Source organism: Anomaloglossus baeobatrachus, unplaced genomic scaffold (genome assembly GCF_048569485.1).
Source record: "Anomaloglossus baeobatrachus isolate aAnoBae1 unplaced genomic scaffold, aAnoBae1.hap1 Scaffold_154, whole genome shotgun sequence".
Classification (NCBI taxonomy): Eukaryota; Metazoa; Chordata; class Amphibia; order Anura; family Aromobatidae; genus Anomaloglossus; species Anomaloglossus baeobatrachus.
This window is the reverse complement of record NW_027441924.1, coordinates 187,911-202,606: the sequence shown is the minus strand read 5'-3', so window position 1 is coordinate 202,606 and position 14,696 is coordinate 187,911. Positions and strand designations below refer to the sequence as shown.

Genomic DNA, 14,696 nt, shown 5'->3' with positions numbered 1-14,696 from the left:
AATTTTTGTTCTTTATTTTTCCACCAAAAATAGTTATAGACACTCAAAAAACTATTAATCAATTGTTTGATAAAGATCAATAACTAAATGATGCGCATATAAAATATTTGTGGCACAGCTACAAATAAAATATATGTGCACACAAATAAAATCCCCGGCCGGTGGCTAATAGCTGCAATACACAGTATGATATTACATATATTTCAATAGTTGCAGGAAATAATCTTTGAATAAAAATAAATTAAAAAATCATTTGAATTTTTACAAAAAAACTATTGAAAAAAATGGCGTTTTTTAACTGTTCAAAGTCTGAAAAAATTTCCATCAATGTCAATATTAACTCTTGAAAAGTTTCTCAAGACAGGCAGTTCAGTTTATTGATAAAAGAAAAACTCAATTAAAAAGGAGTAAAAATTTGATCCTCCAATTATTCGAAGAGATCAAATCATATAAAAACCACCCAGATGTTAATTTATCCAAAAAGATCTCAAAACGTATATATTTAAAAAAGAAAAAAATTATGGAAAAAAAAAAGAGAAATTTTGACGAGACTTAGGTTCATCCGAAAGTTGAAATAAAACAAATTTCAGATTATGGGCATCCGAAGTGCACAATAGGAGGAGTACAATAGAAACTAATCAATATGAAATTATTGACGAGAGAGTGTTCCCCAAAAAGGGAAAGTGAGGTGGAAGAATTAGATTTTTCTGTACATGAAACCTCGGTGGACTTCCTACTATAGAGCCCTCAAACAAATAATAATATACCTAATATACTGCTAACTCCCATTGTAATTCAAACTAATGATTCCAATACCCAACAAATTAACAATACAGATATTAATATAGACATACGTACTCCTAATTTAGGAGATGCAAATGAACCAAGTACATCACAAAATTTTAATATTAATACGCGTAATAAAAACACGAGGATTTCCCCTAGGAATACAAAAACATATGGGGGGCCAACAATAATTCAAATAAATTAAAGACAAAACCCACCACTTTGGATTTTTTCATAGTGGGAAGAAAAAAACGCAAGAGGGGCTGTAGGGGAGGGAAACTCACCGAAAAGAAAACAGACAACCAGATAGTAAAGGACCCCCAACATTTTTTTAATCTTAGTCAATGTAATCTAACCAAAAATAAAACAACATTATTATATTTGCACCCACCACAAATTTCAATCGATTCTAAGCCTTTATTGGAATTAAACAATTTATGAAGAAATTAGCGTTAAAATATTTTTCATGAAATATCTTATATTGAATCAAATCCCTAACAATTCAAATTCTAACGTGAAACATACTGACTTAAAAGGGAAATCAAATTTTCATCGTCAAAACGATTATTCAGACGTGTTGTTAACTGCCCAGCAGACAAAGGGGGTGGTATTGTAATTAGGCACCTATAGAATTATGAAAAGGAGTCAGCTTGACTTCTGGGGGATAGGAAAACATATGAAGGCCTAAAAAAGGACCCTACACGTCAGTATAATGAAGAATTAAATGCCTTAGTTAAAAAAGGTTTTGAATTAAAAATTTTGAATAAGGAAGAAGCTACATATATTAAACACCAGACCCCTAGGACAGCTGTATTCTACCACATACCAAAAATCCACAAATCATCAGAAAATCCACCGGGACGCCCTATAATATCAGTGATCGGCTGTCTGACAGACAATTTATCCAAATATATCGATACACATCTCCAAAAATGTGTTTCATTATTGCCGGCATATCTTAAGGCTAGTACCCAGGTACTTCGACTCTTGCAAAAAATTAAGTGTTAATGAGTTTTACCTACACTTTAGATTTACAATTAGTAAGTAAATTATTAATTTTTGAGATTTAAGTATATTTATTGAAAATGGAAAAATTTAGACCAAAACATATAATTAGCCCACGGATAGTAACAGCTGTTATTTCCTTAACAAGTTGCCATCTTCCGGGTTGGCTTTTAAATGTCCCCAAAAGCCAATTCATTAGGGCATATAGAAATTGCAGTAGCCCAGAAGATTTTGAAGTTGAAGCAAAAAAACTGGTAAATAAATTTGGCAATTGGTGTCTGTTCACAATCAGCCATCAGGCCCTGTCCACAGGCTATTTATTTCATGCATCATTTGCTTGGGCCTGTCCCACCCACAGCCATGATTCAGTCATGGCTACAGAGTTGAAAAGCACCAAGTAGGTGCTGCTATAAACAGTTCTACTTTTTCATATGTGAGGCCGTATGGCACATTTTATATATAAAATATTTTAAAGTAGGACTGCCCCAAAGAGATTTTCCGTGACGTGGCGCGGTAGCTCAAGAAATTGCAATTTTTTTGCCAAAAATCTCAAATTTATAATAGTACAGTTTGGAATTTTTAGTGCAGTACACACCTTATAATACATGCTATTTTGACTTTAGCTGGCTTTCTTGTTTTTTTTTTAATAAAAAACTATTAGCGTTTATTAAAGGAAGATAAAATGAGGAATTAATCCCTCTTTATCCAAAATTTGTGTATAGAAAGGCTAATAATTTGGGGAATTTGATAGCACTTACCATACGAAGACTTAATAACACTCAGTGTAATAAGGGTGCTATCTGTAATACGAATGGCTACTAGCCTTGTAAAAAGTGTATTGTTTGCAAAAACGTAACAAATAAAGAAAAAACTTTATGAAAGGTAAGGAAAAAGTTATCATTAGTGATTTAATCACGTCAGACAAAAGGGGTAATTAATTGTATAGAGTGTCCCTGTCAGGAAAGATACATTGGCAGAACAATTATACCCCTGTGTAAAAGAATTGGGGAACATATTAGAAATGTGAAGAAAAAGTGTACCAAACACCCCCTCTCTATACATTATATGAAAACACATGGAGGATCCTTCTCTAGTTCACAAGTTTGTGGGATCCAAAAAATAATGAAAGACTGGAGAGGAGGAGAGGGGGGGTTATTAAAAAATGTCGAGAGCAGAAAGCCAATGGATATTTGAATTAAATACTCTTAAGCCATATGGATTAAACAATGACTTTGAGTTTCTTGCTTTTAACTAAAGATAGTACATTTTATCCATTAGTATACCTATGTATTTGGTTATATAATAGTGAAAATTGTTTTTTATATATATATTTATATATATATATTGCACCTATCTTTCAAAAAAAAAAATTTCAGCGAGATGTATATGCGCGCTGCCATTAGGATCCGCGTCACTTCCGGTCCCGCGGCACTTATCACCGCTCACTTGGAGGTTTAAAAAGCCCACCCTATCACAGCTCAGTCACGCCATTCACCACAGGGACACCGCTATCCGCAGGTGTGCAGTATTCACTTTCTCCACCTGGTCAGGTGTTTTCCCTCCAGTGACTCCTGATTATTCATGGTTGGGCTTATACTTTTTAACATAATGTATTCACCATTGTGCCTCTTTCTCATCACAGATCCCTCACCTGCTGTGCACAGCATTTCACACCTGATTATCTGTTTTCTTTGTATCCAGCACGTTTGACAGTGTATACATGAGGAAGGTCATATAGACCGAAATGTCGATGATATTGATATTCTACACTATACCAATTATTATTATTATTATTGTTTATTTATAGAGCACCATTGATTCCATGGTGCTGTACATGAGGGGGTTACATACAGAATACATGTACACGTTACAATAGACAGACTAGCACAGGGGGAAGAGGGCCCTGCCCTTGCGGGCTTACATCCTAAAGGATTTTGGGGAGGAGACAGTAGGTGGGGTGTAGGTGGGGCGGCAGCTCCGCACGGTGGTGGGGCGGCAGCTCCGCACGGTGGTGGGGCGGCAGCTCCGCACGGTGGTGGGGCGGCAGCTCCGCACGGTGGTGGGGCGGCAGCTCCGCACGGTGGTGGGGCGGCAGCTCCGCACGGTGGTGGGGCGGCAGCTCCGCACGGTGGTGGGGCGGCAGCTCCGCACGGTGGTGGGGCGGCAGCTCCGCACGGTGGTGAAGCAGTGAGGTCATTGAAGGTTATAGGCATTTCTGAACAGATGAGTCTTTAGGTTCCGTTTGAAGCTTGCGAGTGTAGTAGATAGTCTGACGTGTTGAGGCAGTGAGTTCCAGGAGACTGGGGATGCTCGGGAGAAGTCTTGGAGTCGGTTGCATGAGGAGCGAATGAGAGAGGAGGATAGAAGGAGATCTTGGGAGGACCGGAGGTTACGTTTTGGAGTGTAGCGAGAGATTAGTTCAGAGATATATGGAGGAGACAGATTATGGATAGCTTTGTAGGTCAGTGTTAGTAATTTGAATTGGATACGGTGGAAGATTGGGAGCCAGTGGAGGGACTTGCAGAGAGGAGACGCGGGGTGGTATTGAGGAGAGAGGTGGATCAGTCGGGCAGCGGAGTTAAGGATGGACTGGAGAGGGGCAAGTGTGTTAGCAGGGAGACCACAGAGGAGGATGTTGCAGTAGTCGATGCGGGAGATTATGAGGGCGTGCACTAGAATTTTTGTAGATTGGGGATTGAGAAAAGGGCGGATTCTGGAGATATTTTTGAGTTGAAAACGGCAGGAGGTGGTGAGGGATTGGATGTGCGGTATGAAGGACAGGGCAGAGTCAAAGGTCACTCCGAGGCACCGAACTTTGGGTGCTGGGGAGAGCGTGATGTTATTAATTGTAATGGATAGATCAGGTGGAGAGTGCAGGGGAGATGGAGGAAAGATGATCAGTTCAGTTTTGGCCATATTGAGCTTTAGGAAGCGAGAGGAAAAGAAGGAAGATATAGCAGATAGGCACTCTGGGATTCTGGACAGCAGAGATGTGACATCTGGACCAGAGAGGTAGATCTGAGTGTCATCAGCATATAGGTGGTACTGGAAGCCATGGGACTTTATGAGTTGTCCCAGGCCAAATGTATAGATAGAAAAAAGTAAGGGTCCCAGGACAGAGCCTTGAGGGACACCAACAGAGAGAGAACGGGATGAAGAGGTTGTGTGGGAATGGGAGACACTAAAAGTGCGGTTGGAGAGGTATGAAGAGATCCAAGAGAGAGCGAGGTCTCTGACACCAAGGGAAGAGAGGATCTGTAGTAGCAGGGAGTGGTCAACAGTGTCAAAGGCTGAGGATAGGTCTAGAAGTAGGAGTACAGAGAAGTGGTTGTTAGCTTTGGCGGTAAGTAAGTCATTTGTGATTTTAGTCAGGGCAGTTTCAGTGGAATGATGTGGACGGAAGCCGGACTGTAGGTTGTCAAAGAGAGAGCTAGAGGAGAGGTGGGAGGAAAGTTCAGCATGGACATGCTGTTCCAGGAGTTTTGAGGCAAGTGGGAGTAGCGATATGGGTCGATAGCTGGTAGTAGAGGTTGGGTCGAGGGAAGGTTTCTTTAGGATAGGTGTGACTGTTGCATGCTTAAAGGCAGAAGGGAAGGTACCAGTTGTTAGAGATAGGTTGAAGAGATGGGATAAGGCGGGAATAAGGATAGTGGTGAGGTTGGGGAGGAGGTGGGATGGGATGGGGTCAAGTGCGCATGTAGTGAGGTGCGCTTTTGAGAGAAGATGTGCAAGCTCTCCTTCGGTGATAGTGGGGAGGAAGTTTATGGGGGAGGGGCAGTGGTCTGTTATATAAAGGGGTTGTGGTGGTTCAGCAGAAAAGACTTGTCTGGTTTGGTCGATCTTTTCTTTGAAATATGTGGCAAATTCTTCTGCGGAGATGAGGGAGGTTGGAGGGGGCAGCGGTGGGCGAAGGAGGGAGGTAAAAGTGTTAAATAGCTGTTTGGGGTTGTGTGTTAAAGAGGATATGAGGTTTTTGAAGTAATTCTGTTTAGCCGAGGTAAGGGCCAAGCGAAATGTGTGAATTGCATTTTTGAATGTGGTGAAGTCTTCCTGGGAGTGCGTTTTCTTCCAGCGCCGCTCTGCGGCTCTAGACACTTGCCGTAGTTTTTTAGTGAGGCTGTTGTGCCAGGGTTGTCTATTGATTCGTCTTGCTCTGCCGTTCACAAGAGGAGCGACTGAATCAATAGCTGATGTGAGAGTGGCGTTGTAGAAAATGGTGGCACTGTTTGTGTCGTGGAGTGAAGATATGGAGGACAGCGGTAGGATAGAGTCAGAAAGGGTGTGTATGTTGATGTGTGCAAGGTTTCTGCGGGGGTGTGATATGTGCTGGACAGGGGGGGCAGGTGAGGAGGACAGGGCTGAAAAGGTCAGCAGATGGTGGTCAGATAAGGGGAGAGGGGAGGTAGTGAGGTTAGATAGAGAGCAGAGACGGGTGAAGATAAGGTCTAGTGTGTGGCCATCATCTTTTTTTCACTACAATATTGAGTGCCGGAGTCTTCTTTCTATATAAATACGAAGTTCGACCCTATCTGACAACCAATCATAACCCACTGGGGGGAGCACAGACATCACTAGGGGGAGGCACAGACATCACTGGGGGGCTGCACACAACACTTGCGGAGCCCTGAGATCACTGGGGGGACACAAACCTGGGGGCAATACACAGCACTGAGGGTTGCATGCAACTCTGAGGGGGGGTGGTACACAGAACTAAAGGGGGCGGGCCACAAAGAAGCACTGGACGGGGAACACAGCAGCAGAGGGCAGGCACTGGACACACAGCAGCGCCGGACTCACAGCACTGGAGAGCAGGCACCGGAGGGCGGGCACACACCGCTGGAAGCTATGAAGCTGCTGTGGGATGGAATCACAGAGCGCTAAACCTGCACAGTAAATAAGTCCTGAGCAAGCTGGCACTGGACAGCGGGAGAACCCACTAGTATGCACAAGCAGAGCATGTGGGGATTTAAAGGGCCGGTGGCCTGCAAGACAGCAGTGGCGGCTTGAACACTGCTGCCCCCCGCAATCTGCCCAGGGGCCGCAGAAAAGGACATGGCGGGCCGCATGCTTCCCGCAGGCCTGATGTTCCCCACCTCTGAGGTAAACACTGCTTACTTTTCAGATTAAATATATAAAATGTAATAGTGTATGGCTTCAGGATGTGATTTATAGATTAAGAAGAACAAAGCTATTTGTAACGTGTGTCCAATCGACCTGTATAAGAAGAGACCCTTATTCCAGCGATGGGTCACTTACTTGGCTGCTTGCTGAAGTTTTGATAAAAATCAGTTTTATCTGCTTAAGATCTACCAGTTCTCGAAATGCTCTTGTGTATAACCTCCCCACACCACTGATTGGCAGCTGTGTACAATGGGCTTTGACAGAAAGCTGCCAATCAGGGGTGGGGTGGGGTCATACAGAGCTTATGGAGAACGAGAATACATGGCGAAACACGTACCATCACCACATGTCATCATTCATGGGGATTTTATATCCTGGATGTGATTGACATTGGATTTTTAATGGAATATAAATAAAAGTCAAGTTTTATATATATTGAACACGAGTGCTGGATCTTCTCTGTTTTCATGGCAGCAGGTTTACTAGTTCTCTAGTGTTTATTCCCTAGCGGTAATACAGTGTTTTATCAAAACTACAGCAAGCAGCCCAGTAAGTGACACATCATTGGAATCAGAGTCCCTGTCTTTATATTATTCTGACGTTTAATTGTGAGTTAAACACTTAGTGACAGAACCCCATTAATTCTGAAAACCCCAGCAGAGGTATCATACATGTTACTTGCTCTTCACCGACTCGGAGTTAAGCCAAGTATGTGAGACTTTTCAAAGTTTGTGTGACCTTTCTTGGTATAAAAGTGTGATGAATTGGGACCGGAGTGTCTTAATAACTTCCACATAGCTAGGTGTCACGGGTGACAGACAGTCATGTGGTTTCTTGCCATCAATGCTCACAGCGTCCGTACAGAATGCATTCCTGCTGGATTTATCTCTCTCCCTTTTGGACCCAGCAGGAGCTCGCCTTCCACCCACCTGTTGATTATCAGTATTCCCTTTGTGTTTAAATTCCCATTCCTTCCTTTGGATTGTACTGGTGATATTTTCAGTTCTTTCCAACCAAGGTTGCAAGCAGATGGCTTGTTCTCCTCTGTGGTGTTGTTGCTGAAAGCTCTGCTGAACTCCTTCCTGAGACATTAATGATAAGTAGTTCATGCTTTTCCCCGTGTCCCCCTTGTGTCTTCTATAGTTCTTTAGTGGGGTTGACAAAGAGCTCATCCCATCTGTTCCCTATTTAGGGCCCAGCATTAGGGATACCTAGGGTCAGGTATCCGGCTTGGCGCATAGGTGCAGAACCTATTTCGGGTAATGAGGGACCTCAGGGACCAGCAGTAGGTTTAGTCAGGGGTCATCATCTTCCTAGACACAGGGTTTCCCTTCCATTCCCTTCCGCCGTGCACTTGGTACTTCCCCGTACCTAGCGTGACACTAGGATGCAGTGTGATTCAATTCTCCCCTCACTATTTTTGTGTGAAATGTCTACAGCTCTGCCTCAACTCTAGAGGTTCTGAGGCAAAATCATCACATCTAGACAATAAAGAAAGACAGGCATGAAGAATATCTATTTACAAGCATTTATTAACATAACAACAAGTTTTGAAATGCAATTATATACAATGTGATTTACTTCAATACCGACTCTTCAATATTCACTGCTCCTCACTCCCATAATCCCGTCTACCTCTCGGCACTGAAGCCGGCATCGAGGGGTGGGTAGAATTGTGTGTGAGGAGCAGTGAATATTCATCCACTTTAATAGCAGGCACACATGATCACCCAGCCGCCAACTTAATGCTGCAACTGGGTGATCACGTGTGTCTGCTATTAGAGAATGAATATTCACTACTCCCCAAGTCCATAATCCCAGGTATGGGGAGCAGTGAATATTTCGGGAGCTGATGTACGCGTGTAACTGCAGGTGCATGGCAGTGACGTCAAGCAACGCACCGCTTACACACTGAATTCACTTGCCGTCACCAAAGACAACACCGCAAACTGGGGGAGCAGTGGGATGGTGAGTATAATCATTTTTTTTTGTCTGCAGTGTGATTAGGGATATATACCTGGATGACAGCAGGGGGAGATAGATTATTCGTGCAACCTGCAGCCCAAGAGGTAAGTGGCCCATTTTCACCTGTACATAACTAGATGGGAATCATACATAAATGACATATTCCAGAATGGGCCCAGGATGGGGACCATATGCACCAGCATGAGCCCAGGATGAGGGCCTTATATACCAGGATGAGAGCTATACATACCAGGATGAGCACCATATATACCAGGATGGGGATCATATATACCAGGATGAGCCCAGAATGAAGGCCATATATACCATGATGATTGCCATATATACCAGGATGAGAGCTATACATACCAGGATGTGAGCCATATATACCAGGATGGGATCATACATACCAGGATGAGCCCAGGATAAGCGCCAGATATACCAGGATGCGAGCCATATACACCAGGATAAGACAAAGATAGGGAACATATTTACCAGGAAGAACCACATATACACCAGAATGATCGCCACATGTAACTGAAAGTGGCCCAGGATGGGGGACATTAGTATAGAATTGGGGGATATTGCCCCCATAACAGTTAGCATCAGATTCCCCGCCATAAGTGCATCATGACTATATTTTTTGCTGCATACTTTTCCCTATTTTCCTCCTCTAAAACCTAGGTGTGTCTTATGGTCATAATAATACAGTAAGTTTAAAAAGAAAGAAAATGGTGCTTTCCCTGACCAATTCTTACTTGAGCAATTGATTTTAGGATAAAACCCTTTGAATTATGGTACATCATGATGGCTTCTCCCATTATACTCATCTGACAACAGGACTTGACTAATGATACAAACATTTGCACAATTCTGAATGCAAGAATGGCTCCTCTACTGTGTGGGTTTTCTCATGGTCAATAAGAATTGATTTACCAGTTAAACATTTCAATTATTCACAACATGATAAAGGTTCCTTCCATGTGCGGCTTCTTCAGATGTTTAATGAGATCTGATTTCTGAGAATAACATTTTCCACATTCAGAACATAAAAATGGTTTATCCCCTGTGTGAGCCTTTCCATGGTTAACAAGAGTTGATTTCCTAGTAAAACATTTACCACATTCCAGGCATGAAAATGGCTTCTCCCCTGTGTGAGATATTTCATGCGTAACAAGATCTGATTTCCAAACAAAACATTTCCCACACTCTGAACATGAAAATGGCTTCTCCCCTGTGTGAGCTTTCTGATGTCTAACAAGTTCTGATTTGAGGATAAAACATTTCCCACACTCTGAACATGAAAATGGTTTCTCCCCTGTGTGAGATATTTCATGCGTAACAAGATCTGATTTCCAAACAAAACATTTCCCACACTCTGAACATGAATATGGCTTCTCCCCTGTGTGAGTTTTCAGATGTCTAACAAGTTTTGATTTATGAATAAAACATTTCCCACACTCTGAACATGAAAATGGTTTCTCCCCTGTGTGAGTTTTCTGATGTCCAAGAAGGTCTGATTTATGAATAAAACATTTCCCACACTCTGAACATGAAAATGGCTTCTCCCCTTTGTGATATTTTTGATGATAAATAAGGGTTTATTTTCGAGCAAAACATTTCTCACATTCTGGACATGAAAACAGATTTTCATGTGTGTGAACCTTTTGATGGGCAACGAGATTTGATTTCCCAGTAAAACATTTCCCACATTCTGAACATGAAAATGGCTTCTCACCTGTGTGAGTTTTTTGATGGGCAACAAGATTTGAATTCCTGGTAAAACATTTCACACATTTTGAACATGAAAATGGTTTCTCCCCTGTGTGAATTTTCTGATGTCTAGTAAGGTGTGATTTCTGAATAAAACAGTTCCCACACTGAGAACATGAAAATGGTTTCTCTCTTGTAGGAGCCATTTCATGTTCCACATCTCTTCTGTAACTTTTATTTTGCTTACAATTCTGTGATAAATCGGAATTTTGGACTTGTTTGAAAAGATCAGATGATAGCGCTTTCCAAGGAAGGGCTGGAGGTATATTTGGGACAACAGCATGCTCTTCATATGTATCATGTGTGATACATTCATCATCTGTTATAAATTTTGAAGATATTAGAGGTCCATGTAAACTCCCAATACAGTCATCTGCGAAAATAAACACAATGTTATTAGTTTATAATGATATTATCTTGAAAGTACACTTATTTTTTTAAACCATAACATCAGAAATTAAATTAGCAAAACATGTATTCTGAATCTGTTTTCCAATTTCGACATCTAAAGCCCACTTTACACGTTGCAATTAGTTGTACAATCGCATTTGCGATGTGACACGCCCAGGTTGCATACGGGATCTATGATATTTCACGTTGGTCGTTCATTTGCTGTCACACGAGCGTTAGTAGTCTATGTTAAATTGATCAATGTAATGTGCGATCCTTTAGATCATGTGCTCTGTGACGTATGCATTGGGCACCTTTTTTTTTTTTTTATTTATTGACTTGACAAGCATGTGTAATGTGTAGGGATGCGTTTTTACTATGTCATCTGCCATTCAGCTCTGCTACATGGCCGCTAACAGCAGACACAGACAGCCATGTAGCAGAGCTGAATGGCAGATGACAGCAGACACAGACAGAGCCGCACTGTCAGAATGAACTCGGGTGAACTTCACCCGACTTCATGGTCATGCTGCGGCTCTGTCTGTGTCGCGCCCTGATTAGCGGTCACCAGTGAAGACTCACCGGTGACCGCTAATCTCCTGAGTAACTGAAGTTAGCAGCCCTCTCTCATACTCACCAATCCCCGATCCCCGGCGCTGCACGGCTTTCTCACTGCTCCGGCGGCTTTTACTGTTTTGAAAAAGCCGGCCGCCCATTAAACAATTTCGTATTCCCTGCTTTCCCCGCCCACCAGCGCCTATGATTGGTTACAGTGAGACACGCCCCCACTCTGAGTGACAGGTGTCACACTGCACCCAATCACAGCAGCCGGTGGGCGTGTCTATACTGTGTAGTGAAATAAATAATTAAATAATTTAAAAAAACGGCGTGCGGTTCCCCCCATTTTTAAAACCAGCCAGATAAAGCCATACGGCTGAAGGCTGGTATTCTCAGGATGGGGAGCTCCACGTTATGGGGAGCCCCCCCACCCTAACAATATCAGCCAACAGCCGCTCAGAATTGCCGCATACATTATATGCGACAGTTCTGGGACTGTACCCGGCTCTTCCCGATTTGCCCTGGTGCGTTGGCAAATCGGGGTAATAAGGAGTTATTGGCAGCCCATAGCTGCCAATAAGTCCTAGATTAATCATGTCAGGCGTCTATGAGACACCCTCCACGATTAATCTGTAAGTTACAGTAAATAAACACACACACCAGAAAAAATCCTTTATTAGAAATAAAAACACACACATATACCCTGGTTCACCACTTTAATCAGCCCCAAAAAGCCCTCCTTGTCCGGCGTAATCCAGGATGATCCAGCGTCGCATCCAGCGCTGCTGCATGGAGGTGACCGGAGCCGCAGCAGACACAGCCGCTCCGGTCACCTCCACACAGCAAGTGAAGACAGCCGCGCGATCAGCTGCTGTCACTGAGGTTACCCGCGGCCACCGGTGGATGCAGCGGTGGCCGCGGGTAACCTCAGTGACAGCAGCTGATCGCGCGGCTGTGTTCACTTGCTGTGTGGAGGTGACCGGAGCGGCTGTGTCTGCTGCGGCTCCGGTCACCTCCATGCAGCAGCGCTGGATGCGACGCTGGATCATCCTGGATTACGCCGGACAAGGAGGGCTTTTTGGGGCTGATTAAAGTGGTGAACCAGGGTATATGTGTGTGTTTTTATTTCTAATAAAGGATTTTTTCTGGTGTGTGTGTTTATTTACTGTAACTTACAGATTAATCATGGAGGGTGTCTCATAGATGCCTGACATGATTAATCTAGGACTTATTGGCAGCTATGGGCTGCCAATAACTCCTTATTACCCCGATTTGCCAACGCACCAGGGCAAATCGGGAAGAGCCGGGTACAGTCACAGAACTGTCGCATATAATGTATGCGGCAATTCTGGGCGGCTGTTGGCTGATATTGTTAGGGTGGGGGGCTCCCCATAACGTGGAGCTCCCCATCCTGAGAATACCAGCCTTCAGCCGTATGGCTTTATCTGGCTGGTTTTAAAAATGGGGGGAACCGCACGCCGTTTTTTTTTAATTATTTAATTATTTATTTCACTACACAGTATAGACACGCCCACCGGCTGCTGTGATTGGGTGCAGTGTGACACCTGTCACTCAGAGTGGGGGCGTGTCTCACTGTAACCAATCATAGGCGCTGGTGGGCGAGGAAAGCAGGGAATACGAAATTGTTTAATGGGCGGCCGGCTTTTTCAAAACAGTAAAAGCCGCCGGAGCAGTGTGAATGCCGTGCAGCGCCAGGGATCGGGGATCGGTGAGTATATGAGAGAGGGGGATAGACTGACATGGACTGAGAGTGAGGGACAGAGATAGTGACGGACTGACAGAGATTAGTGCATGACAGACATTGTGAGGCGCTTCAGAACGCAGCTTTTCAGCTGCGCTCTGAAGCAGACCTTTTTTAAGCTGCGGTGCAGAGCGCACACCTGCGCACATAGCATCAGACAACAAAATCGTATGAGGGATGTCACACGTTACAATTGACTAGGTTCGTGCAACAAAACGCTCAATTCTAGAGAATGATACGATGTGTTTGCGATCAACGGTTTTGCGTTCAATCCTGATCGCATGTAGCTGTCACACGCAGATACCTCACAAACGATGCCGGATGTGCGTCACTTACAACTTGACCCCAACGACGGATTGTGAGATATATTGAAGCGTGTGTAGCGGGCTTAAGAGTTACATCTTCGTTAATTTGGATCTCCCATTCTTATCACCAGTTCTCTGGAATGTGCTACAGTAATCTGATTGATTGGCACAATGTGACTGCAGGATAATGAGGGACAGGGGGCTCCTATACTGTCTTTCATACTAGGGCACCCTAAGCTATTCCTAACCTCTGGATTACCCCTGAAGTTGGAGATGGCGGAGTCCCATGCCTTACTACTCTCCTGACCAGATCTAATCTGTTATACCCCTGGGGAAGGAAGGGGCAGGCATGTGATGGAAACACAGATTAAGGCTATGTCCGCACTTTGCGTCATCCAAAACGCATGTCAAAACGCACCCTCTGGCAATAATTGATTTTGCCCAAAGTTGCTTTTATTTCAAATCTGTTTTATTATTAAGTTTATAAATCAAGCATACATCTTGAACATTTATAAAGATTATAAAACATAAACAGTGATCTCTCAGTTTCGGAATGACAAAAATAACATCACATTGTAGATTTCATTGGAACTCTATAAGCTATCCTTATGCTAACACTCCATGGCAAACCATACACTAGAAATCAGAGTTCCAGCTAAACATGTCTTCCTGATAATTGACAAGACCACTCTCAGCATAAAACAATCCCCTTTTAAGTTATTGAATAAACATTTAAGAAAAAGTAGAAAACTAGAAAAAAAAAAAAGAACAGATATAAGCTTAGAAAAGAAGGAATCAAATAGAGTGAAGAAAGTAGGGTAAAGAGGGGGTGGGGGAAAAAAGTGTGTGGGGAGAGGGGAAGACAAGGTATGTCACCATTTCTCATCCCAAATAACCTGCCAGACTCACCGTGAACTCAGGAGACTCCATGAACGTAATCCACGGTCCCCACACTGTGATAAATTTTTCCGTGAGCCCATTAAGTTCAGCTGTGAGTTCCTCCATTCTCTGGAGGTTTGCCATCTCCTCTACCC

At 43.3% G+C, this 14,696-nt stretch overlaps 1 protein-coding gene across 1 annotated transcript in view; it reads right to left on the bottom strand.

Annotated features, from left to right (window-relative positions):
• The window catches only part of LOC142260648 (uncharacterized), a gene marked incomplete at its 5' end in the record, with an annotated part of 65,970 nt that extends 55,504 nt beyond the window's left edge, over positions 1-10,466 (bottom strand). The window contains 2 exons of the mRNA XM_075332034.1: positions 8,328-8,345; positions 9,905-10,466. Of these exons, the coding sequence (XP_075188149.1) occupies positions 8,328-8,345; positions 9,905-10,466 (580 nt within the window). The remainder of the gene's footprint in view (positions 1-8,327; positions 8,346-9,904) is intronic.
• Positions 10,467-14,696: the final 4,230 nt, after the last annotated feature.